Genomic DNA, 26644 nt, shown 5'->3' on the forward strand with positions numbered 1-26644 from the left:
TTTATTTCTGGTGGTGAATAGTTTCTTCCTGTCCTTCCAAGTTTTAGTGGCATAGCTAACGGGTTGCATCTACAATGTGCATGGCATGATTCTATGATAACGTGCTCTTCTTTGCACAAGAAGATAGTGCTACTTATTCATCCCCATGGTACATGCTGTTTTTCTATTCACTGGGGTAGTTTTATACTAATCCTGCCACTCCGTTTCCTTGGGCTGTGTGCAGGCAGCTGGTTGAGGCTGTGAAACAGCTAACTGGCCAGGAGTGGGGATGACCCTGTGACCTCCACCAAATAGACTGAATGCTCAATCAACTTAGCATGACCCAGTCACTCACAGCTGTGTTTTAATCAAGGCTCTAGCACTTACCCATTATGAAAAATCATTCAGGGCACATGTTTCACTCAGCTTCCAATTCTTATCTATAAAATGGGAATGATAGTTGTTTTTTTATGGTATGATGGAGGGGACAAATAAGCAAAAATATATACAGCATTTACCCTGATAGCCAAATAACGAACACTCTTTGTCACCTCAGGAAAAAAGATAATATGGTGCCTTTCCCCTGGATGTAATTCTTACGAGTGCCTACCAGGGTCAGGAAGAGAAAAAACTGGTCACCCTCTGAGTATTAAGCTGTGTCCAACGTAAAAGACTCCTTCACATCAGTGTGTGAATAGCTGTGCAAGTGTCTACTGAAAGCCTTACACAAAATTTAAGGTATTCAGAGAATACGTTTCACCTGTCACACCCCAGAAAATCCTGAGAATGTCTGATTCCACGCGGATTTGAGTCTCAGTTTGACTCTTCATTTCTGGCCTAGTGGTCTACCTTTGATAAACCGTTCTTTCTTTTGAATGACATATTTATTTATCATATTATACTACTGTCAAGAAACCATAAATATAGCCATGTCCTTTTACCAACTGGTGGATAGTCTGGCCTTCATTCTTTTACATACTATCATCTCCAACACTTTCAGGGAATGCTAAGAAACTTTCTCTGCATAGATAAAAATAATGATACTGAGTCATTTCCTTTGTTACTCTTTGAATTCCCATATAAAGTTATCAGCTAAGTGTACCTAGCCTGGGCTCGCAAGTGTGCCTGCTTAATATGGTGTAATGCTGGTGACATTAGTCACTGTTAATTGCTCAAGAGTTGAGATGAGGCAGGCAATCACTGAGTTCATCTGTAAAAAAAATGACTGTAGTCATATTAAGAAATAAAAGGCTATATGGCTACTTAATGACTGCAAGTTATTTCAACAAAACTGACAGCATTAATTTTCATGGGAACATATACTGCACCAGAACTCTGAAAATGCCAGAGGGCAAGCAGTTTGGGGTTCTTAATTGTTTCATTTTAGCCTTCATTGTTTTTCTATTTATCAGTTGTTTTTTCTTTTAATAGAGTCTGTTCTATTCCAAATTTTCAGCTCGTTTGATTTTTAAAGAGAATATGTAGGTTGAATTAAACCCGACTGGATATTGACTTCATTTGAAAAAGATTTCCCTTCAAATTTTTTCCTACACTGGCATTCATTTAGACAGAAAGCAGTAAAGGAGCCACACAGATACTGTGGAGGTAAGTACTACTGTCAGAATGATGCTCTCTCTTTGCCTCTTGGGGAGTTTTAACTAGGGCTGTGCTCTGTGGAGGAAGCAAGATGCTGGAGGTGGATTTTCATAACTTTGGGTATTAAGCAGTTATCTTTTAACCTACACTTAGGGCACATGACCTTCCAATTTTGTAGTGTGCCAACTGCAGAGAGAAACTCTGCTGAAATCTGTTGTCATGACAGACAGGGCCATATGAAAAGTGCTGGAAAAATTCCTCCTTAGACTATAATTGCCTTGATGGGCAGAAACTCTGCCTTCTATTCCGCTATGGAGTATGTGTGTCCCACAATGCTCATGGCTGTGTTCAGGGTTTATCATCCAAGGCGCCATCAGCCTCAAAGCACAATTAAATTGGGACATTGAAAATACTCAGTTTGCCTAAAGTAGCCAACTATATTTTATTTCATTTTATTTGTAGACTTATGATCCTTAATCCCTGGGTACATAATGTGTACACAGTTTTGTTATATGAAAAACCAGAATAAACAAGCAAGTTATGTGGTGTATTTGTGGTCATGCAGATGACATGAAATTGCCTAGTGGATAGATACGTGGCTTCCTTCTAACTGGGTGCCCTGCAGAGTTTGAGCATGGAAGTCAGCAACACTGTGTGGCATGAAGTCCAAGCTCTGAAGCCGGACTGCTTGGGTTTAAAGTCTGCCACATAATTTCTTAACATCATTCTGCCTCAGCTTTTCCATCTATAAAATTAGAACAATGATTACACCTAATTCATCAAGTTGTTATGAGGATCAAATAAATTAATACACACACATTAAAAATGTTTCAGTAGTTCTTGGCACATACTAAATGCTATGTAAGTCTTAGCTGTGAATATTGTAATTACTATCATTAAGAATCTAAGGGCTGGACACTGTGGCTCAGGCCTGTAATCCCAGCAGTTTAGGAAGCTGAGGCGGGTGGATCACCTGAGGTCAGGAGTTTGAAACCAGCCTGGCCAACATGGTGAACCCCCATCTTTACTAAAAATACAAACATTAGCCAGGCATAGTCCCAGCTACTCAGGAAGCTGAGGCACGAGAATCGCTTGAACCCAGGAGGCGGAAGTTGCAGTGAGCCGAGATCGTGCCACTGCACTCCAGCCCGAGTGGCAGAGTGAGGCTTCATCTCAAAAAAATAAAAAATTAAAAAATTCTAAGATTTTGTGATATTAAACATGGTTCTCTATAATCAAAACGTTGATTGCACATTCAGCAGGTTTTTTCTCTCTTTGTTCTTTCATTCTCTTCCTTTCTTTCCTTTTCCTTTCGTCTTTTACTCTCCTCACCTACAGCTCTGGCTTCATGGCTACTTCGTGATTCTTGGTATTTTGAGTCTTGCCTGAAGTCATCTTTTTAATGGCAGTGGTGTGGGCAGAAGGGAGTTGTGGGGAGGGTGGCAGTCCTGTGCTGTCCGCAGCCCAAGTCGGAAAAGGTAGATGCTTCAGTTGTTAGGGGCTCCCACTCCATACCTACCCACATGCCTATTCAGAGGAAAGAACATTTTTCTGTGTGGAGGTGGCATTCATGTTGGAAGGGAATGGTAGATGATGTTATTTTTGTTCCCGCAAATGTGGATGTTTAAAATAGTGCTTTATTCAATCGGCATAAGTGACACATAGACTATGTATAGTGGTGAAATTGGGCCTAGCAGGTGACAAGGGTCAGATCTCACCAAAATCAAGCATCATGGTTCTCCACCAATAGTACCCAAGGAGTCAGCTTTGAGGATGGCCAGCACAGACCCCCATCTCAAGTTGACTGGCAAATTTACTTGCACAACTACCAAATTGTCTGAAATGGATGTGCTTCAGAGCCAGTGAACTGGGATTTTGGCTTCGTTTCCATGGGGCATGCCAGTGGGTCACATTTCCTCTCTGAACCTCCCTCCAAGCCACACTGTACTCTTGAAGGGTAAGTGTATTTGTTATTCTTTTGCTTTTTGACTCGGAGCCCTGCAGGCCTGGAATTCAGCCAGTGTAACTGAATCGTGAGGCTGCAGCTTGGGCTATATTTAATTGGAGGTTTATTGTCTTGCCATGGTTCTACAAGTTTAGGGAACTTTTTTGAGACTGATTAAGGTACTGTAGGGATTTGAAGTAGTGTCAATTTGGGCTCCTCATGCCCTTTATACTGACTATAATTAAAAATGTATTTAAAGTGTTAAGTTTAGGTATTTGAAAATTGCCCTTTTATACTTTGAGTCACCACAGTAAGAATTCTAGGAGAGATTCTTCTATTTTGAAACAAACAGGTCATGTTTCATAGTGTGTACCTTTGGGGAAAGAGGGATGGAATATTCTATTCCTACGAAAAGTTTTACTACCAAAACTCATCTGATTTGGCTCTCCAAAGAAAAAGAAATGCATAGATTTTGAGGCAAATATAAAGCTACCATATGTACCAGGGAGACTTTTGAAATATTTCCAGAGTGTCCTTAATTCATTTGAAATGCGTGAAAAATTTGAATTTTATTTAAGAACAAGTGGGGGGAGCCAGCTAATCAAAAACTTGAGAGTGAAAGATGGCTGTGAGGAAAGAATAATTTCATACTTGCTAGACATCGCTATAATAGATTACATAGAACATTTGGCTGATTTGAATTAGAACCCACATGCCACCTCCACCCCCAACCTTCTCTTTTCATCTCGTTAGAGCCTCTTCTTTCTGCCCTCAAGTGTAGTTTCGATATGACTAGGGAATGGACACTAAAAATATTTCTGGAATGACGTGACCCTCTCTCGCCCCATCCAGGAAAGGGACAACGCTTCACAAGAAACAGCACATGCTTTCCTTTCATTTCTGGGAGTCCCGGGGTCAACCTACAGATGCTGCTTCTTCCGTGGCCGATGGCATTCAGACTCCTCGCTGTGGCCGACGGTGCCAGGCAAACAACTGGACAGGACAGCTCAGCTACAGAACACTGGCCACAGTCTCGGCCAGAGCAGCAGCCCCCCAGCCACAGACCACCTCCACCACCCCATCCAGGAGCATTCCCGCCTCCTTCAGGCTTGCTGCGGCCCCGCCACAGGGGCTGAAGAACTGGGAGGTGGTGGCAGCAGTAGCAGCAGTGCCTACAGCCTTGGGGCCAGTCCAGACACGTGGGACCCTGCTTCGGGTAACTCTGCAGCCCCTCCGGAGCCAGAGAGGGACCGAAGACTTCCCCAGCGCTCACCATTGCCTCTTCCTGTGGCTGAAACGTGGGCAAGGGCTCATAATGGAAACTGCCCCTCCTAAGCTGAATTCCAAAGCACGACAGGCAGAGGTGGGGGTCGGGGTGAGCAGTGCTCAAGACAGCCAGGAGCTCAAACAGCAGCTGTGGCCACTTCCCAAGCCTTCAGCGTCCTCCCATCGAGAAGCGAAATATGTGGAGATGTGCGCTTCAGCTGAAGTCCAGAGGGAGAGTCCCCGGACCATGAAACTTACCCTGGGGCACTGCCCTGGGGGTCAGAGGGCCTATAGGAGCCCAAAGGAGAAAGCCCAAGATGAACCCAGCGGTCAAAAGTGCCAGGCTCCAAGGCCCCAGAAAAATCCTGCCTCCTCTGAACTCTCCAGATCCCAGCAGTCTGCCTCTGAAGAGGGTGGCAACTTCTCATCTTCCTCGTCTTCCTCTCCGGTGAACAAAGCAAAAGAGGATGGCCTTTCCAAAATGGAGGACTCCACCACATCCACGGGGGCTCTGGCCACCTCCTCTTCATCCTTAGGCTTTGAGAGTGAGAGTGGTGAGAGCGAAGTTTGCCAGCCCTTGGGAGGAGAAGGGGGGAAAAAATCAGGAGGAGGGGAAGGAGGAGGAAAAGGAGAAGGAAGAGGAGGGGGAGGAGGGGCAGGAGATGGAACAGAGTGCAGGGACATTATTGCCAAGTTTCAGGGCAGCAGGGACCCCCCTAAAGTCGAAGACGCTCACTACATCACCACCCATGAGATCCAGCTGAGTGAGGTGGAACAGGACATGGATTTCGACGTGGGGCTAGCCTCCCGCTGGGATTTCGAGGACAACAACGTGATCTACTCGTTTGTGGACTATGCTTCCTTTGGTGGCAGCGACGAGACCCCGGGGGACATCACCAGTCCGACCGAAGAGGACGACGACAACAGCTGCTACCTCAGCACCACTCCCAGCACCAACACCACCCGGACGCCCAGCCCCACCAGCAGCGACCTGGCCCGCCCCAATGCAGGCCGCAGTGGTCGCGACACCAGCAGCACGGAAGTGGGCAGCGGCCCCTCTGACAGTGGCCCCACTCCCCCACCCACTGGGCCTGGCACTGCCACCCAGAGTGAGTCCGTGCCCGAGACCCCGGAGGTAGCTTCAGGGGCAGCAGCCGCCGCAAGCAGCTGTGGGAGTGCAGCAAGCCAGATCCTCCTATCAATCAAACCGGCTTCCCGGGCTATAAATGAGCCTAGCAACGTGCATGCAAAGCAAAACATTATTTATGCTGCCAAGCATGAAGGCGACATGAGCCTCCGCGTCTCCACAGCTGCTGAACACAATTCAAGTTTGCTGAAGCAAAACCCGGCTGCAGCCGTGGCTCAGGACCATGCAAAGAAATTCATTGCTGTCCCTGCTCGCCTGCAAACCAGGTGCGGGGCCATCCGGGCAAAGGAGCTGGTGGACTACTCCAGCGGAGCCTCCAGTGCCGTGAGCGAATTGGACGATGCGGACAAAGAGGTGCGTAACCTGACCTCCCGGGCCTTCCGGAGCCTGGCTTACCCGTACTTTGAGGCTCTGAACATCAGCTCGCGGGAGTCCTCCACCACGCTCTCCGAGGTGGGCTTTGGACGCTGGTCGACCTTCCTGGACTTAAAATGTGGGGGTGTTGGGGCCAGGGTGGAGCAGAGCCTCCTCAGGAGCAGCGCGGCCTCTGTGGCTGCAGGTCTGAGGAAGGGCAGTGGGGCCCGGGCCACTGCCGACCAGCTCTACATCCAGTCCAAGAAGTCTCAGACCAAGGCCTTGGAGTTCGTGGTCAGCAAAGTCGAGGGGGAAATCAAACACGTGGAGACGCCCCTGTGTTTCCAGAAGCAGGTCCAGACGGGCTCCCGCGTCGTCACCCTTTTGGAACCCCTGAATTTACGCAGTGACAGCAAAGCCAGCTCGGCCCCTGGGCCCGGCAGGGCCACCAAAGGCCCGGGCAAGGGTCCCGGCTCGGCATACACGGACGACGGCTCCGAGACCTCCGAGGTCAGCAAGCCCTCCTCCCGCGCCGACGGCCCCCAGAAGTCCAAGTTCGCCTCCAGTCTGCTCAAAAATGTCATTTCCAAGAAGATGCAGCGGGAACACGAGTTCAAAATGGAGAGGGGAGAAGTCACAGATACATCCCACCACCTCGCAGGCACCTCCAAGGAGACGGAGGGCGCCCCCGGGAGTGAGAGGCAGCGAGAGAGAGGCCTGCAGAGGCAGAGCTCTCGCCACTCCGAGGCCGGCTCCGAGTACACCGTGGTCAGCGTGTCCGATGCGGGCGGAGAGGGATCCGTGGCCGGCACCAAATCCCCCATCTTCAAAGCCAGTACCCCTCGGGAGCGCAGCGCAGGCCCCGGCCAGAACGTCACCGATGGACACACAGAAGTGTGTGAAATTAAAAAGAGTGCCTCAGAGACCGTCAAGGGCATCTTCCTCCGCAGTCAGAACAGTGCGTTCCGGTCATGGAAGGAGAAAGAGGCCGAGAAGCGGGAGGAGCAAGCCCCCATCCGGAAGCTGAAGCTGCCCAAAGGAGGCGACTGGCGGGCTGATCTCGGGGAGATCTCCGCCAGCAAGAACACCATCATGTCTCGCCTCTTCGTCCCCAACATCCAGCAGACACCCAAGGACAAGCAGCCGGGGAAGCAGGCCACCAAGTACCCTGCCGCCCAGGCCACCTCCACAGCAGTGATCAGACCCAAGGCTCCTGAAATCAAGATCCGGCTGGGGAGTGTGCAGCAGCCGAGCTCAGACTTCAACATTGCCAAGTTGCTCACGCCCAAGCTGGCCGGTGGCAGCGCCTCTAACCTGTTCAAGACCATCGAGGACAACAGCAGGGCACAGCAGAAACTCTTCCGCGGGGACAACCTAGAAAAAGTGCCCCATTTCCAGGTGAGAGACATCAGAGACAAGTCCAAGACTCAAGGCCCCCTCCACCAGGTGAGAGATGTCAGGAAACTAATCAAAGGATCAGGGGATAGCAGTGACAAGGGCAGTGTTACCCCAGAGCAGGGACTGACTGGACCCAAACCCAGGCAGCTGTCTGCAGCAGCTGGCGGATCCGGATCCCTGTCCCCCATGGTGATTACATGCCAGGCTGTAGTGAACCAGAGGGAAGACAGCATGGACCGAGAGCCCAGGGAGAGCATGGGCAAAGGGGGCGGCAGCAGAGTCTTGAATTCCTCCTCCCCAGAAGGGACAGTCTTGGTTCACAGGGCATCTGGCAGGCTGCCTGTGGCTACCATTGCCCCCAATAAGCCCGAGCAGGGCTCATACCTGCCTGTGCTCAAGATTGTCTCCAAAGCTTCCACCCAGAAGACCCCAGAGAAACTCAAGGAGGAGGAGGTCAAGGAGGAAGGGAAAGCCACAAAGCCAGCCCGGAATGCCCTGGAGAAGCTGACTGCAGCGGTGAGGTCCATGGAAGAGTTGTACAGCTTCAACAGAAACGAGTGGAAGCGCAAAAGTGACCCCTTGCCTATGATGATGGACAGCCACGTGCTGTCACTCATTGCCAGTGAGGAGAGGGAAGGGGTAGTGGGTGCTGAGGGAGACCAGGACAGGTTGTCCAAACGGCTGGGTGAGGTAGAAGGGCGGGGCACAGGAAACAAAGCTGGTGTGGTCCTGCGAGGGGCACCCATAGAACGCCTGCAGCGGAGGAACTCCAACCCCAGCGCTGAGAGTGTGTCTGCAAGGGCAGCGGCCTTTGAGAACCTGGCCAGGGAAAGACCCCGATCTCTCTACATTCCCCCAGTCCACAAGGATGTGGAGAGAACCCAAACCCTGCAACCCCTCCCACCACTCCCCAGCAACCGGAACGTGTTCACAGTGAGTGCCAGCAGCATCCAGAAAACTGGGGGTGTCGCTGGGAAGTTCCCACAAGGACCTTCTCCAGAGAGTCCTTCAGCAGCTAAGGGCATCAAATCTCAGGGACTCCGGTCCCTCAAGATCTCTCCGGCCACCCGGGCACCTCCTGATGAGGTGACCAACAGGAAAAGTGGCAGCAATTTGGAGAAGAGCAACAGTGACTGTGAGAATTACCTGACCATCCCTCTTAAAGGAAGCTCTGCTGCAGGGGAACTTCCTGGCAGGCCTGGGGCTTCCAGGGAGGGACCTCCCAACTCCTCAGCTGCCACTCTCTGCAGTTTACCCCCACTGAGTGCCCGCAGTCAGGTCCCCAGTAGCTCCAAAGGCTCTCAGGTTAGTGGAACCAGTCGACCAGCTTGGCGTACTAAACCTGACAACCCCCGGGAGACAGTAGCTGCCCCCCCAGGGCCACAGAGCCCTGAGCATCCCCCCACCACCATCTACCACCAACCGCCGCTGCCCTTCACCCTACAGGGAGCCCAGCCCCAGGTCCTCTGCTTCTCCCCACCCAGCATGCCTGCCCCAGCACCTGCAGGCCCAGCTCCAGTCCCCACAGACCCCTTCCAGCAGCCACAGCCTCAGCAGACCCAGCGTAAGATGCTCCTGGATGTGACAACTGGCCAGTATTATCTGGTGGATACACCAGTACAGCCCATGACCCGGAGACTGTTTGACCCTGAGACAGGGCAGTATGTGGATGTGCCCATGACCTCCCAGCAGCAGGCTGTGGCTCCCATGTCCATCCCTGTGTCTCCCTTGGCCCTGAGTCCTGGGGCTTATGGACCCACCTACATGATTTATCCTGGGTTTCTGCCCACCGTGCTGCCCCCCAATGCCCTGCAGCCCACACCAATTGCTCGCACTCCAGGAGGCAGTGAGCTCTCCCCAATGGCGACAGAGTCTTCCAGCAAAGAGGCAGCTGCAACGTTCACTGAGGCTCCATACTTCATGGCTTCTGGTCAGTCTCCAGTCTCCTTATCCTCCTCAGCCCCAGCAGCCACATCCCAGCTTGTAGGGGCCAAGGGCTTTGCCCAGCTGCATGGCAAGCCTGTCATCAGCATTACTTCGCAGCCCCTGGGGCCACGGATCATTGCTCCCCCTTCCTTTGATGGCACCACCATGAGCTTTGTGGTAGAACACAGATGATGAGCAGCCACCAGGAAGTGGAATGAAACAACTGCTGGTAAGTGAATTTCACTTCCATTATAAGGTTTAAGAGAGTAAGAACAATATTTTTTTCTTTGTGTTTGAAGTGAGAGATTTACAACAAAGGATGCTGTCTCTAGAAATGGATGTTTTGGCAGAATAGAACAAGCCTGCATCCAATTTATGAAGGGGATAATTTTCTTGCCAGGATTCCCCCTCTCCCCAGATTTAAGTCCCTAAGGTCAACCTTTGCCCTTTGACCTTTTCAGATTGCCTGAGTGTTTTTTCCCACCTGACAGTAGAAGGGAAGTGAACCTTGAGTCTGTCTCTTCAGCCTGTGGTAAATGATGGCAGGGCAAAGAAACAAAAACTCAGCTTGGATTTTGTGGAGTTAGACTCACTCTTTGTTCATGACAGCCCCAGGGACAGGACGAACTGAACATCCTAGGAGATCATTGGAAACCCCTTCAATCTGTTTGCTCCCCAGAAGTATGAAGAAGCAAAGACTGATGTTTTCTTGTTAGGACCATTTTCTAAAATCTGCAGAAAATCTTCTTTCCCCTCTTGTATCTTCCTTTTGAAATAGCTTATATAAAGGGGCTATATTTTTTAAGCTCTCATTTTTCAGTTTTCAGATGATCAGAACACGTTCTTACGATGATTTCAAGGTCTTTAATATATCTTACACACACACACACACACACACACACACACACACCTTGACACACACTTTGATCTCTATGGAGCATGGGGCAGATTCTGGAGCTGCAGTTACTCCTTGCTTGAATGGAGTTGCTGTGTTTAATCCAGTCCTGTTCAGACTGAACACATTACACTCTGCTGCTAATCCCACAGGACTGTTATTTTCATGTCTGCATTCTTTCTTCAGAAAAGAATCAACTTCCACACCTACCCCTAGGTAAATGAAATCAGAGTAAATAGATTCCTGACATCTAGGTTAATCCAAATGCCCAAACAGGAATCCCTGGAAATACAGTACGTGGAACTTGATAGGAAGAGTGAGCTTTACTTGTTCAAACCAGGACACTTCAGGTCAAACACATGACAGGGCAAAGACACCTTCAGATAGGAGCGTAAAGGTGTCAGAACTGTGGGGACAAACTTGCCCCTATACTCCTGTTCTCTTCAGATTGGGAAAGGTTACTATTATAAATGCTTCTTAGGACTTTCAGGGTTTGGTAAGATCATATTTTGAACCAAAAAAAGAGATAGAAAGAAGAGAAATCCTATTTATGCTTCTATAATAAAAATAAGTTATTTCTCTTTTCTCTGTTATAATGGAAAAGGAACAGAGGAACATTGTTGCTTTGTGCAGTAAAAGGGGCTTCAATCAGGAATTAGGTTCATTGGATTTTTGGAGTCACACAGCTTCTCACCAGCTGTGTGATCTTGGGCGTGACAAACTCTCTAGCATTTATGTGTCATCTCCAGTGGGGACAATAATATCTAACCCTAAACATGCATCTGAGTATCAGATGATATAACAATGTACTGCAAGCTATAAATTTTGTTCAAATTAAGGGATTGTTATTGAATATTATTACAGTTACTGGCCTGTAAGACAACATTAGGCACTGTTCAAAAAACCCTTAAATCTTTCTCTAAGAATTCAGTTGAGAGCGCAAGCCTCATTTTAGCTGCAATCTAGACATACATTATTTAAATTCTTCTCCTGGGAGAGTCTACAACAGGCACTGTGTAGATAAAGAGAGGAGGGAGAAAATTAAAGACAAATAAGCCACCTTTTGTTTAGTGTAAAAATTAAAAAAAAAAAATCAGTATGCTTGGGTAGGAGACTCAGAATTAGAGAATTAGTTTCGCAGAAGGAAAAGAGTAGCTAATAGGCAAAAGTGTTTTAATCGCTTAGACAGGTGCTGTGTTTACCTAGGGCTATTTTGGACCAGCTAATGCTATGAGGCCTTTGTGCAAGCTGTGTAGGTGCAGAAGCAAGGGGAAGGGAGGACGGGGAGGAGAGGAGGGAGGATGGGGCACACACTTGCACAGTGTCCCCTTAAGCAGCTGCCTTTGGCCTTTCTCCTGTCTGTTGAGTCTAGCGAGATTAGACTTCGGATTGTTTCCAGTAAACACAGATATATATTCGAGTTTTTAGCATTTTGGAGTTGAATAGTGATATTTAAAATTTTTTCCCTTTTTGAAAGCACAACCTTTATTTTAGTAAATAAAGCCCTAAAGATGATGAAAAGGTCAAATCTGGTTGGAAACTAAAGATTAGCTTTTTGTACGCAGGTAAAAGTTGACTTAGCCAAATTGAAATAATGAATTAAAAATCCTTCAAAACTCACCTTTTTGAACATTCAGTACCACTCTCCAAAGAAAAGCCAGATGGATATTTTTAAGTGTGTAATTCTTTTCTTTGAGAAAAAAAAATGTAAGCACTGTTCAGATCTTCAACATGCTGATATAGATGGTCAGTGTGAGAAATTTTGAAGTGTGATTTCAGGTCAAAATTACCTTTAAAAACCACACTTACTGCAGATATTTGTTTTGAGGTAGGGTAGGCTTATGCTCCCCTTTCAAATGAGAATTTGTGTAAACGATTTTATCTGACCACAAGAGAAGAAAACTGGGACTCAGAAAAAAATGGTTTTGCTGAGGTCCCAGAGAGTGACAGAACCAGGACCTGTGGAACCAGCTCTTAACCCCTGGGCCACACCATGCTCCCTGCAGAACACTCTGTGTTTCTTGGTGTGATGCATGGAGCAAAAAAAGGACAGTAAAGGAGGTGTAATGAGCTCTGAACTGGCAGCAAGGACACCCGGGATCTGCTCTCTGGTGGCATTTGGCCATTAACCATCTGTGTTTCCATTTGCCTCTCTGGACATTTGTAAAATGAATGTTTCAACAAAATGCACTAATTCAACAAGCATGGATTACATACCTACATTCTGTCAGCCTCTGTGTACTCCATGGTGGGTCCATAAACAAGTAACACAAGTGAGGGGCCTATACTTCAGCAGGAAACAGACTTTTACACACAAAACTGCAAAACAAGTGTTCAAGAACTGTCATAACCTTTAAGATTCCTTCCAGTTCAAATAATATTTCATCATCTATTTTTAGCACCACATTGCAACAGGGAACTTCACTTTTTTTCCTCCCCTTATATATTTGAACATAAACAGCTGCTGTTATCTCTTTCTGATTATTCTGCTATAAATGTTCCTTTATTAAAAATATATATATATATATATATATATATATATATATATAGAGGTGGGTTTTTTTCACTTCTCTTCATCCTGTGGTCAGTATTCCAGTGCTTCTCAGACTTTGCCACTGCCACAGCCCATCTAAAAAGATAATAATATTATTCATTTTCTTATTATTTAGTACTCCCGTCTCACATTGTGATTACTGGACAGGGCTGTTTACCACCTGGGACCCAAGTGCCCAGATGACTGCAGCAGTAACCCAACTGCAACACACCAGTGTGATAGGAACACCAGTTGCAAAACTTCACCACTTTCTTTTACTCTGTTGTTAGATGTTTTTGTCTGTCTATTTTGGTTTTTAATGGTCCACCTCCACAGGATCTTTGACTACTTTTGAATGATTTTTTTTCTAGTGTTCTGTTATTGGAGGCAGATGGCTATATTTTTTCCTTCCTGACATATCCAGATGTTAGATAAAAATATATATTAGATGCTATATTTTTGTTTAAAGATTTTAATTGAGATGATACTAAATATTATTTACAAGGGCATAAAGATAAAATAAATATCTGATATTATCAAAAGAAAATTTTCATTGGCACAATGCCTGTTAATATAGTAGATATCAGCCTAAGAGAATTGCAATTATTTTGTTTCATTTGAATGTCCCTTTTTTTTATGACTTTGTGTCTTTATTTCTCCCTGTGTTTTATGTTGCTCCTGCATTGTTGGTTTTTCTTTTCTATTTACTTCCTCAGAGTTACTTCTACCCCTTGATTAGGGCCCCATGCATCAGCAACTGAAGTAGGAAGAGTAAGGGCTAGATTCAGGGAGAGCTGTTTTATTAGAGTATTTTAAGAGGGCCCTAGAATGGTCCCTAGATCATCAAAGCCAGTATCTTTGTATTAAAATTGCAAGAGGAAATTAGCACTCAGAGAGGATAAGTGACTTTTCCTTAGTCATAGAACTGGGACTTGAAACCTAAATATTCCATTCCAGAGCCTTTTTCTTTTTCTTTCTTTCTTTTTTTTTTTAATTATACTTTTAAGTTCTGGGTACATGTGCAGATCGTGCAGGTTTGTTACATAGGTATACACGTGCCATGGTGGTGGTTTGCTGCATACATCACCCCGTCATCTACATTAGGTATTTCTCCTAATGTTATCCCCCCCCCAAACCCCCCCCCCCCCCCTATTTTTCCCCTAGCCTCCCACCCCCCAGGCCACAGTGTGTGTTGCTCCCCTCCCTGTGCCCATGTGTTCACATTGTTGAACACCCACTTATGAGTGAGAACATGTGGTGTTTGGTTTTCTGTTCTTGTGTCAGTTTGCTGAGAATGAGGATTTCCAGTTTCATCCATGTCCCTGCAAAGGACATGAACTTATCTGTTTTATGGCTGCATAGTATTCCATGGTGTATATGTGGCACATTCTCTTTATTCAGTCTATCATTGATGGGCATTTGGGTTGGTTCCAAGTCTTTGCTCTTGTGAACAGTGCTGCAATAAATATGACATGTGCATATGTCATATGATAGAATGATTTATAATCTTTTGGGTATATATCCAATAATGGGATTGCTGGATCAAATGGTATTTCTGTTTCTAGATCCTTGAGGAATCACCACACTGTCTTCCACAATGGTTGAATTAATTTACACTCCCACCAACAGTGTAAAATCATTCTTATTTCTCCACATCCTCTCCAGCATCTGTTGTCTCCTGATTTTTTAATGATCGCCATTCTAACTGGCATGAGGTAGTATCTCAATGTGGTTTTGATTTGCATTTCTCTGATGACCAGTGATGATGAGCTTTTTTTCATATGTTTGTTGGCTGCATAAATGTCTTCTTTTGAAAAGTGCCTGTTCATATCCTTTGCCCACTTTTGATGTTTTTTTTTTCTTGTAAATTTGTGTGAGTTCTCCATAGATTCTGGATATTAGCCCTTTGTCTGATGGGTAGATTGCAAAATTTTTTTCCCATTCTGGGGTGGGGTTGCTACATTGCCCAGGCTGGAGTGCAGTGGTGCACAGGTGTTTTCTTCTTTCTGTCCATTTCTACTTTTCCTTTTCTCCGTAAGGCCACTTTTCTTTGATTGACTTACTTCCTCGTGTCTGTCCCAATAGTCTCTCTTTTTTCCCTTGCCATTTGCTTGATAATTTATTTTCCATCTTTTGCTTTTTTTTTTTTTTTTTTTTGGCACCTTATTCCTTATTGGGGTTTCTCATTTTCCCTTCACTTCAACTTGATTTAGTTCAATGCCATACCACCTTGCTTCTTCCCTTCTCCTAACTTCTTTTGTAGTTTGTTTTTATCTAAGATTAGACAGCTTAAAGGGTAGGACTCGGTGGGTCCTCCGGCTCCCTCCGCTGAATGTTCTTAAAGCACTGTACTTGCAGCCAGCCCAGGCACATCATCCAAGGGACAGGAACTTTGCTGCCCCAAGCGCACGCAGGCCAGGTAGCTAATCTGCAGGCTATAAGCTAGACATTTTATTTTCACTTCATTCCATAATTACCTTCATGAATTGATAAATTCATTTCTATTTTTCCCACAAACTTGATGGTGACATGCTATCCCAGTTATTATATATAGCTGCTGTTTTATCTTCTTAATGTCTTTTTTTTTTTGTTTTTGCCTTTTCTTTTCTCCTTTTCCCTCTAATTGCATTATGGCTTTCCTCTAGCTTACTATTTTGTATCTTTTTTCTATTGACTTTTTATTTTCTTTTTTAACTTATCTTTCTTCTATTGCCTTTATATTTTCTTTTTTTAACTTATCTAAATTATATTGCCTTTATATTTTCTTTTTTAACTTATCTAAAATTAATAAAAAGTGAAAAGTAATAACTAATGTGTATTAGTCACTTAGTATATACCAAGACTTAACATCATGCCGTTTAATTCTTAACATGAGTAGGTACTATCTTTAATCTCTGTTTGACAAATGAAACATTAACGTGTCCCAGATCAACAGCTATTGAAGTCCAGGCACTTCAAGCTCCGTGGCCCCTGCTCTTATAGAGCATTCCCATGTTTATCTACTTGTCTTATTCTCTGCGCTCTGGTCCCAGTTCTTTTTTGTGCCATAACTTTCTTATTACCTAACTTCCCCAAAATTTTTCAACCATTGCATTTTTCCTCTAGGCCACATCAGTCTGCTAAAGGATTAATTATATGAAACATTAAAGTCCTTGTGGATGGGGAAAGAGAACACAGTTGGAATTTGACTAGCTGCCTTGCTGCTAATTTTCCAAACTTCTGTTTCATTCAGAGGAAATAGAATCTTCTGGCCATTTTACTGCTGTGGAGGGGGCGTGTGTGTGTGTTTTGTGGTTTACGGGAAAAGGCAGGGGAAGGGAATAAGGTAAGAAACTGACCCTGACTCTGTCAGTGTTCAGCATATACCAAACTTCTATGTGTTTTTCATTTGATTAAACAACTAGCTATCCTTAGAACACTGTATGCAAAAAGAAACCTGAGCCAGTTTAAGGACTCCTAAAAGCTGTAGCTCCTAGTGGTGGGATAATTTTTGTTTATGTAAAACAGTAGAATGTGGGCTATAAAGGTAGGAGTGAAATCTTCTTGGTTACTAGTGGGTTAAAGCATTTTAGTTGAAGGGGAGCTGTGTGGCTTTTCCTAAAGCAGAAGCATGTATGCCTTGAAGTCAGGCAACCCCAACTCAGATTCTAATACTATTATTTACTAGTGTCAGTGACTAGTCTTACTTACTAGTCACAGTGTAGTCTAGGCAAGTGACTTGCTGTCACTGAATCTCATTTTCCTCACCTGTAAAATGGGGATATATTTCAGGAGAGTAGTGAAGACTGAATTATAAAGTCATGACAGGTGACATAGCATATAGCACATGGCAATGTAGTAAGTGTCCAAGCTTCCTTGAGACTAGATCCTCATAAATGCCTCAGAATCCCCTTATCTTCTCAGGGACCCTCACCAGAGCAGAAAATCAGCCCTTATCAGTGCAGATTCCCAAGGTAAGTATCGTAGACCTGTGCCCAGGACTGCTCTGTGTTTCCCCAAACTGGAGGCAGCGTCCACAGTTCTGCAGTCCTCTTTGAGCTAGCTGGCTGATCTGTCAGGGCAGGCCAGTTGGCTGTGTGTCAGGGTACTCTAGTATCCCCCAAGACCTTCCAGAATATTATACAACTCTAGGCATAGCTTGCCAGCTGTGTGTGGTGATTTTCCTCTCTGTCTGGGCACAGGCTGGCGTGGAGAAAGGGAAAATCTGACCCAGCATCCCTGTTCAAATCTGTCATGTGTTCTGGTCCTAAAACCATGGGAAGTCATCCAGCTAAACTCCCTGGTGACACGGCGTAGTCATCCCTTCATCTTTACTGACTTCTTCATGATCCATTCTGCTGCAGTAAATGTTTGTGAGGCCTCTAACAGGTTAGCTATATTGGCAATTTTTATTATTTTTTCTTTAAAAGGAATGGGGAGCAACTTTATTACTTTTCAATTTCAAACAAAATTCTTCTGAAATTAATGTAAGCAGAAGCGATATTCTGTGACTATCCAAAAAGGCACTATCTGTACTATCAACCCCTAAATATGATCCTAGTAGATTGTATAATCAGATTTCTCCTTCCTTTCTCAGACTATTACCATCCTACAATGCAAACTCTATCTTGACTTTTTTTCTTTTCTCTCTGTCTCCCTTAAATGTCTTCTCACTGTCCAGGAAGTCTCTGCAAATCTTGCCTTGTGATAGGACTCAGCCAGAGTTGTTGTCAAATCCCAGAATCCATGTTATAATTATTCTTCTGAGTCTCATATTTTCTTTTCTCCCTCTTGTAACTAAATTTCCTTTTCCTATTGCTGCTTTTTATGTCCTAAGGTAGAAAAACTTACATTTATCAAAAGAGAGGTCTCCAAATTTACAACAGTCACTTTTATCTTGAAGGTCATTCCTCAATATAAAATACAAGAGAATAAAATAAACATGAAGTATATACATATGAGCTTAAAAACATAATTATTCTTATAGACTTCTTTTTTAAACACATATTTAAACAGGTTTGTTTCTAGATGATAGAATTAAAATGTCCCTTGCCTTGCTACTCTGAGTACATACGATTGCCTAGCTAGCTGTTATTTGATACCTCTTGGAGCTTATTTTTCATATGAGTCTTCTTAATCCCTAACAAATATTACCTGTAGGCCACTTTATTTCTGTCTTCATAATATTATGTTCAAGTATCAACTCCCAAATGTTAAAAATACCAACTTTGCCTAAGAACTTTACTCAGGCAAAGTTCTAGTAGATATACTAGAACTTATATGGAGGTAGACAAAATGGCTAACTTTCAGTAAGCTTTTGAACATACCAATACTGTTCTAGAGTGGATTTAACTAAATTAGATTCTAACCAGTACACCTCATTTTGAACAAAGCATACTATGTGAATTTCCACATAATTTAGGTACTAGTCATTTGCTTTACAAGAATTCTCAGTATAGAGTTTACTCATTTAATTAGATTGATAACTAAACTTCAGATGTTTCCATTTAGCTTAAATATTTCTGCATGCTAATATTAGAAACATATCTATTATATTATGTCATCTTTGCTATGAATGATTTCAATGAAATTGAACATTTAGCTTTAAAATCAGTTTTGAAGAGTTGATTAGATTTGATTCAAGTTCCATTTGGGGCAATTTGTCAAAGTTGGTATAGTGTTTAGTAAGTTCATAAGCACATTTGCCAAGCACATTTAAAAATGTTAACTTCATTATTAACATTGAAATTAGCCAAATACTTAAATAAAATGTATTTAAAAATTGTCTTGCTTCATAAAAGTGAAATTTGCTTTTAGAACTAGCAATCTTTTCCTTGACTATTTTTTTGTTTTATAGGAGCAAGACAAAAAGATGGACTATTCTTCTTTAATCCAGAATTTGCGTTGTGATAGCACTAAGAGTTAATTCATCTGAAAAACTTCTTCGACATGTGTTATTCTTAATTTTTGCTTCTTATAAGCCAAGTGTGTAAGTTTCTATGTCTTCCTGAACAACTCTCTTAAGGCAGTTTTTATTTTAATTTTGTTAAGTTGATTGAATGATTGCATTTTTTCCCTTTACGATTATTTCTTTTTATACTTCAACACAGGATATAAGCTTTCTATTCACCTCCTTCCCCACTGCACTTATGACTAGGCAAACAATTCCTTTGTTCCCATCAATCAGTCAAAACATGCAACAGAATGGGATTGGCTCTGTTGTAAACCAAGCCAGCAAATCAGTAATTTGAATTACGAATCTCTTTACAGATTCTTGGAATATCAAGACTAGCTGGCTGAGTTGTAATACATATTTAAGTTTTCAGTATGATGGTCTGCTCTTTGAATCATATACCAGCCAAGCCTATTCATTCTCTTGGTTATGCTCTATGTGTTCTTTTATTGGGTTTGGCATGATTTCAAATGTGATTGTGAAAAATGGTGGTTTTAATGTTTGTGCTTTATTTTTCCCATTTGTACAATGTCATGACACTATTTGTTGCCTTAAAATAGAATGGCTTGAAATACTGGAGAGCCAATGATTGCATTTAAAATTAAGTACCTAGTTTCAGAAAGATATAAAATATCTATTTTCCTTTAAGAATCGAATTATTTTTGTGGGTGTATAGCATTTTTCTTTTCGTCAGTAATTCCCTCCATAGTTGCATACTCCTGTCTCTCATGGATTGTTCGGAGTCTGAAGAGTGATCCGTTTGGGATACTAGAGAAGAATATGGCACTAATTCAGTGGCTCTGATTCACTCCAACCCTAGCCTCACTGTCCCATAGCAGTAACCTAGAGTTATAGCACTTGTTCCCCATGACGCAGATTTGAAGAGATGTCAAGAATCCAAATCATGGAATCTTTTATCGACATTAAGTACTGTCTCAGTTGTAACCCAATTCTGAAGGCTGTCTGAGTGAGTGTTCACAGTGAGTCTTGAAGACTTGATTGAACAGATATTTAGCTTGTCATAATAAGTGTGTCGATATATACTTGGCAAATGTTACATTAAAACATTTCTTATGTTTCTAATGTTTTATTTTTTAAAGGAATAATTTGAAGGTTTTTCCCAGGCTTTTTTTTTTTTTTTTTCTTTTAAGAATCTCCGTTTATTTACCAATTTGTTTAAAGATAAAGTATTCTGGTAATTTCTTAAATGCCCTATTGTTATTTTAATCATTGGCAATATTTGGTTTCTGCTTAAAATTTCTTCATTTGTCATGAGTCGCATAAAATTATTAATTATCAGCACTTATTCACCTCACAGGCATGAGGTAAATCTCACTCTTCATTTTTATTCTTTTGTCATTTCTGGAGGTTGCACGAATATTTGAATGAAGTGATATACTCTGTCTTTTACAACTCAAGTGGAATCAATCAAGAGTCTATGAAACCTGACCCGTAAAACTATTATCCTAATAATGTCTCTTTAGCTACTGAACTTCCCTTTTATGTTTTATTACCATAAAACCACTAGTAAAACATTTCCTAAATAGTGCCTTGAGCTTGAATCTAGTCAGAATTGCAGAGTCTGGCTTTCATAATATCCTCTTAGGGTTATATGTGTGACTCAGTTTTCCAGAAGAGCCACGTTGTACTTCTTGATAAAATATTTGAAATATGCCCCATTTCAATTGTTTCTGGAAAACTAAACACATTTATAACCATATAAAAATTTAATTCACTAGAATGTATATTTTTTTAAAGTACTCACTGAAATTGCCCTCAGGATTAAGGGAAGGCCCAGATATGCAGGTAATGACATAGCAGATAGGCTCTCTACATGTCCGTTTATCATGGAGTAAATAAGCTAAAACAAGTTACACTTTACACCTTTGTAACACATCTCAACTATTGACACACATTTCTAATACATCCTTATATCACTGGAACTATCTGGTGATATAAATTCCCTTTTCTTACTTTCAAATTTGACATTATCATCCTCGCCTCTTAAAAAGATACATTTTAATTGTTTTCATACTTCATGGAAATCAAAGTCTGTGTTTGCTACAAATTGAATGCTCATGTTACCTGTAATAATACTTTGGACTGCAGGACAGGACACTTGATTCCTAAGTGGATTGACTATAATCTCATGATAAGTATGTATATGTGCATGGGAAAACAACATTCAATAATAGTCTTTGTGTTTAAAAACTATCATGGTATACATTTTCTTATGTGGTGCTTGAGGAGTTTCATTCTACAGTTTACAAGGTGTAGGTTTGCACCCCAAATTCTCAGGGTATGCTATTTCACCCAAATACTTGAAAGAAAAAGGTGCCCTGTATTTTACCAGTACTGTTGAGGGGGGAATTTTTTGTGTAAGTTTGTTTGAGAAAACTGCTTATAAAAATCAAATTCACAAAATATGTTAGGCTTTCACATAATTTTAAGGATATATATAGAAATAAGATATATATTATCAAGACACTGCTTATATATTCTTAACTAACTTCTGGGTCCTAAGTAGACCTCACAGGTGCATAAAATCATTAATAAAGCATGTAGCAATTGCTAATTGGTGCCTTAAGCTTGAATCTAATCAGAACTGTGGACTCTGGTCCTCTCGGGAAAGAAACATGTCCTTTTGTGGCACGTGTGAGTACTAGGCCCGGTGGAAGCGTCTGAAAATTGAACTCCTTTGTATGTCCTGTGTCTCAGAGGAGAACGGAATGTTCAGAGCAGCGTTTGTAAGCTGTTAACATTCAGTGTTTCATGTTGCAACTAGAGCACATTGTTAGATTTATTCCTATTTAATTCATAATGGTGCAGAATAAAACACACACATCTAATTTGATTTCTTTTTCTTTTTTTTAAGTTTCATAATTGCTTTTTACAGCTACTGTTAATAGCAAAAAGTCCTTCCCAGGGCTCCCTGAATAACCTACCGTACCTGTATCCATAGCAGGTGATCCTTTCTTTTTTTACCCACTTTGAAGATGTGTGTTTCTGTATTTACACATAAATCATACTTTTGTATAGTAAAGACAGCAGTGGTTGAAAAGAATGTGAACGATGTAGAAGTTACGTTGGAACAGAGGAGAGTAAATTGTGTAATTAATGGGGAAGGACATTGGATAATGTTGTACCCCTGACTATGAAAGAAGCTGATGGTAAATGGGAAGAATATGAAATTTTAAACTGCTCTCAATATAGGAATCTTGGTGGAAAAGGTTCTACCTGAGGTCTGATGTGATTCAATTGTAGAATGCAATGAGCTTGGCCAAGGAGACTTTGAATCCAGTCAAGAGGACTTTGAATCTCAACAGCGCTGAGAATCACATTTTCAGTGGATTGCATATGGAGTAAACTATTTAGACAAGGATTCTGTAAGACTAGTCAACCTACCTTTAATTGCCAGCATTTGTAAATGATTGTGCAATCTCGTGTAATGGTCTCTTATTTTGACTGTTTTCGAAAAAAATGTTTTATTTTTTTTTCCCGAGTAAAAGTAATTTCAAAGAAAACATGCTTTGTTTGTTTTTATTTTAACTCATACAGCAAGCTATGGATAGTTTTATTTTCTCTAGCTTAAATCCTTCATTTAATTAAAATACTCTATTAGTATTTCACATCCAGATACTACTCATTTTTGAGTGCTGTGGCAACAAATGACCACAAGTTTAGTGGCTTAAGACAACATAAATTTATGATCCTATAGCTCTGGAGGTCAGAAGTCTGGTATTGATTTCTGCCTGTACCCAGAGTATTTTATTTCCTGTACTCAGAGTATTTTGGCCAACCTAAGGAGTCTGACCTGCGCTTGCCTCATTAAGTAGCATTGTGAGGAGCACCTGTCAAGGTGTCTGACACTCCATTGACACCAAAAAGCAACACAGATGATATGTGTCCCTGAGAGCCCACACTGATGCCCCCGAAAGTAATGTGGTCATTCCTCTCAAAACTACGTATCAATAGACATACATTTTGGAAACCTACTGCACAGGGAAGATTAATGCTGTTAACATGGCCCTTAAAGAATCTGCTAGTCAATTGAGATCACTATAAGTCTTAAGATTAAGGCTTCAAAGCACTTGAACCCATATTCCACAGAGAAAGACATCCAGGGTTCCTCACGTCTGTCTAATGGTTGGGGAATATAGAGCAAGAAAGGAAATTAAGGACAGTTTGAGGTCTTATATGTTCCTGAGTCACCTCTGGCTTCCAGCTCCTTTTTCTAATGAATTCTCAAACTACAGTCTCCACTTTGTGTAAGTACACACCAATTTTCTCTGCATCGCATTGCCCTGCCAGCCTTAATTGCAGCACACTCACCCAATCCTGAGTATTCCAAACACAGGGATGGTATGTGTGACAGGATTTGGCTGAAGGTTTACGTAACTTGATGGAGACCAGCAGGTGGTTCATCATATGGCAGACAGCTGCATTAGCATACACCTGGCATTCCTATTCTTAAGTAACCCCATGCCACCTCTGGCACAAGATCACTTTCACTGGTTGTTGAGTTCATTTGTGTTCCAGATACTCCTAAGTGCTAGAGTCCTCTCCCAATCCTCCATGTTCCTGTCATTTCTTGTATAAAGCAATTTACCTTTCTAATGAAGCCCTACAAATGCGGACCCATTACACTATGTCCAGAAGATCTTACTTTCATAAACAGGCATGCCCATTGTTCTAGTTACGTTTTGCTGAGAATCATTCTACCTCAAAACTTAGTGGCTAAAACAACAAAAATCATTTGTTCAGCCTGTGAATCTGCAATTCAGGCAGGACTCAGCATGGCAGGTCTGGCTGTGATTCACACAGCATCAGTCTAGGAATGGGAGAATCCACTTCCAAGATGGCACACTTACATGACTGGCAAGTTGATGCTAGCTGTCAGCTGGAAACTTAGCTAGGTCTAAGAGAAAGGCATCTTGATTCCTCTTCATTTGGGCATCTTGTTGCTTGGGCTTCCTCAAAACATGGTGGTTGGGTTTCAACAGCAACTATTTCAAGAGACAGGAGTCAGACAGTGCCGGTTTCTTAAGACCTATTTCAGAAACTGACAGCATCACTTTCATCATCTCTATTTGACAAGAAATCACAGAACCCAGATTCAATGGACAGGAACATAAATACTACCTCTCAATGGGTGGAGTGCCAAAGAATTAAGGGACATGTTTTAAAACCACCATGCTCATTAAAGGGTGTTTTTAAACAGTTACTTTTTTTAAAGGAATTTTAAAGTCAATTCTTAGATCAGTATCATCTCTGTGAAGTATGTTTAGTAATAGTACTATTATTAATAGTATATAAAATACTATAGTGTGTGTGTATATGTATAATATACACCAGCACAATATTTCAATATAACATAACATTTATGACATTTATTACTATAATGAGAGAATTATGAGATAATATGTATTACTGCTAGCCTATAGTTAGCATTGAAGAAGCATTAACTGCTATGATACACCTCTCCATTACAGCACTTCTGCTTCTGAAAACTTCAAATTCACTGTTACACAGGGTGCTTAAAAATACTCAACCATCTATTGGGATTCCTTGTATGCATTATATTTACAAATATAATATACATTCATCGAAAACAGTTTTAAAAATTACAATATTTAAAAGTTAAAAAGCAGGGGAAAATTTTTTACTCAGAGACCCACTACACAAACTGCCTCTAGAAAATAAATATTTTAAAGTGTATTTGATACTTTTCATGCTATTTTGTTGTCTACAATTTTGCTTTATAGTATTGTGCCTCTTCATTTACCAATTGTCAGGTTCTGAGGTCCAAGGGGAGTCGGTGGGTGAGTGGCAGGTAGCTGGAAAAACACTCAAGGAAACGTAGACAGTTTCAGCATGGCATTACTCTCTCTCTGGGCACAAGTGAGTCTGGGCAGGAGCCATATGTACAGCGTTAGCAGGATAATTATACCTTCTACCTTCTACAAATAATAGTGGCTCCGAGCCAAGTGTGAACTCACATGGGTGATCACCTAATGTCCCTCATGTGGCATGGTTACATAATGAGCAGAGTTGTGAACCTGTGCTCCAAACTTGCTGAGTCATGTTGGACTGGGTGTCTGCCTTAGCCTATTCTTGACCACAGCACATCCATTTTTCTTATACCAATATTCTATCTCTTTATCTTCTAATATTTTTAGAGGAATAATTTTAAGTACTGTATCTTTTTACTCATATGGCTATATTATAGTATGCTTAATCAATCTCCTAAAGTATTTATAGTTTGGAGCTATGAAAACGATGCTGCAGTAAATATTTTTGAACATAAATCTTTGTAAGCATCTCTGACTATTTTCATAAGGTAAAGTCCTCTAAGTAGAATTACTGAACAAAAGGGCATGAGCATTCTTAGAAATTTTAACCCATGAGATTTTGAGATGTCTGCTTCCCGCCATCTCCCAATTCCACCATCCCTAAACACACCTAAGTCACCAGTTCCTTACAAATATTCTATTCTAATGAGAGCTGCCATGCAAACACTCCATTTAGAAACCTCATATTTTAGCACTTCACTTATTTAAAATTATCTTGAAGGTGGAAGAATGAGCAGCTCCTTGTGATTTGCAGAAATACATATTTCACTGCAAAAATCATTTTATAAACTTTTACTTTCACACTTCCCTCCCTTGCTACTTTACAAACATCAGGAAAGAGTAATGGACTAATGCTCTTACATAGTCTTATGATTGTAATTGTCTTCCTTCTTTCCTGGGTCAAGTTTCTCTAGCACAGAGCTCTTAAAGTGTGGTCCCCATATCAACGACATGGGAAACTTCACCTGTTTTCAATGCAAATCCTTAGACCACCTTACATTTGTTAAATCAGAAATTGACAGTGAGTGGTGAGAAGCTACAAGCTGTATTTTAACAAGCTCTCCTGGTGGTTCTCATGCAAATTTGAGAACCACTGCTCTGGAACACTGTGCCCTGGCAACACAGTTTGGTCATCTTCCTGGACAGCAGCAAGACTAATATTCCTGAGTAGAAAACTCTGCTCTCATGGTTTTGGTAAACATTTTATAAAGACAATTCTTAAAATATTCTTTTCTTTCCATTTTGATAAATTCAATCTGGCCTTTATTTTTTGACGCTTTAGCTTTTTCTTCTTTTGAGGAAAGTGTCAGAGCACCAGGGCATGAGGGGAGAGTAAATTGCTTTGCTATGGAGACTCTAACAGAAATCTGCCCACTTCAAATGGCATCTTGACCATTCTGAAGAGCAATTTAAGTTATAGATGCCCTTAATATTCATAGAGAATAGCTCAGTAGTCATTGAACACAGACTATACAGTGCATGGAGGATATTGACGCTATATACATAATGCTGAGTCTGAGAAGATTGCACTTTATTTAGAAAGATATTTACATAAGTAATTTTAAAATAAAAATTCTAAATAATAATGACATAAGGCAACAGAGAAAGGCAGTCACCCAAGTTGGTTTGGTTAATTTCCGGTTGGGTGGTATATTTTATAAGCATACATGAGAAGCAGGTGTCTCCATAGCTGGCAGATTCTATGTGCAGGAAATGTAATAGGAGCTGGGCTTGCTAAGATTTGTTTGGGCAGAAGGGAAGAGGGAAGGCAAGAACAAAGAAACCAGCAGCTAAGGGTAAGATCTGCTTGGGACAGTGCAT

The 26644-nt window shown here is 42.2% G+C and overlaps 1 protein-coding gene across 3 annotated transcripts; it reads left to right on the forward strand.

Annotated features, from left to right (window-relative positions):
* The first annotated feature begins 1048 nt into the window (after positions 1-1048).
* CUNH4orf54 (chromosome unknown C4orf54 homolog) lies at positions 1049-22495 on the forward strand. 3 transcript variants are annotated; one of them, XM_032261537.1, is made up of 4 exons: positions 1049-1584; positions 2914-3053; positions 4373-9840; positions 18876-22495. In XM_032261537.1, the coding sequence occupies exon 3, from the start codon at positions 4404-4406 to the stop codon at positions 9801-9803; it is 5400 nt and encodes a 1799-aa protein (XP_032117428.1). In that variant the 5' UTR covers positions 1049-1584; positions 2914-3053; positions 4373-4403; the 3' UTR covers positions 9804-9840; positions 18876-22495. The 3 variants fall into 3 exon arrangements, with proteins under 3 accessions (XP_032117428.1, XP_032117427.1, XP_032117426.1); XM_032261536.1 differs by lacking the exon at positions 2914-3053 and having other exon boundaries at positions 1175-1584; XM_032261535.1 differs by lacking the exons at positions 1049-1584; positions 2914-3053 and adding an exon at positions 3073-3532.
* Positions 22496-26644: the final 4149 nt, after the last annotated feature.

Source organism: Sapajus apella, unplaced genomic scaffold, assembly GCF_009761245.1.
Source record: "Sapajus apella isolate SASKATOON/1434 unplaced genomic scaffold, GSC_monkey_1.0 scaffold124, whole genome shotgun sequence".
In the NCBI taxonomy this organism is placed as follows: domain Eukaryota; kingdom Metazoa; phylum Chordata; class Mammalia; order Primates; family Cebidae; genus Sapajus; species Sapajus apella.

Bases quoted from the DNA above. Each gene is read 5' to 3' on its own strand.
- CUNH4orf54 (XM_032261535.1), top strand. From the start codon at position 3,465: ATGGGGCATGCCAGTGGGTCACATTTCCTCTCTGAACCTCCCTCCAAG. The intron at 3,533-4,372 runs GTAAGTGTATTT...CGCCCCATCCAG, and splicing joins CCACACTGTACTCTTGAAGG to GAAAGGGACAACGCTTCACA.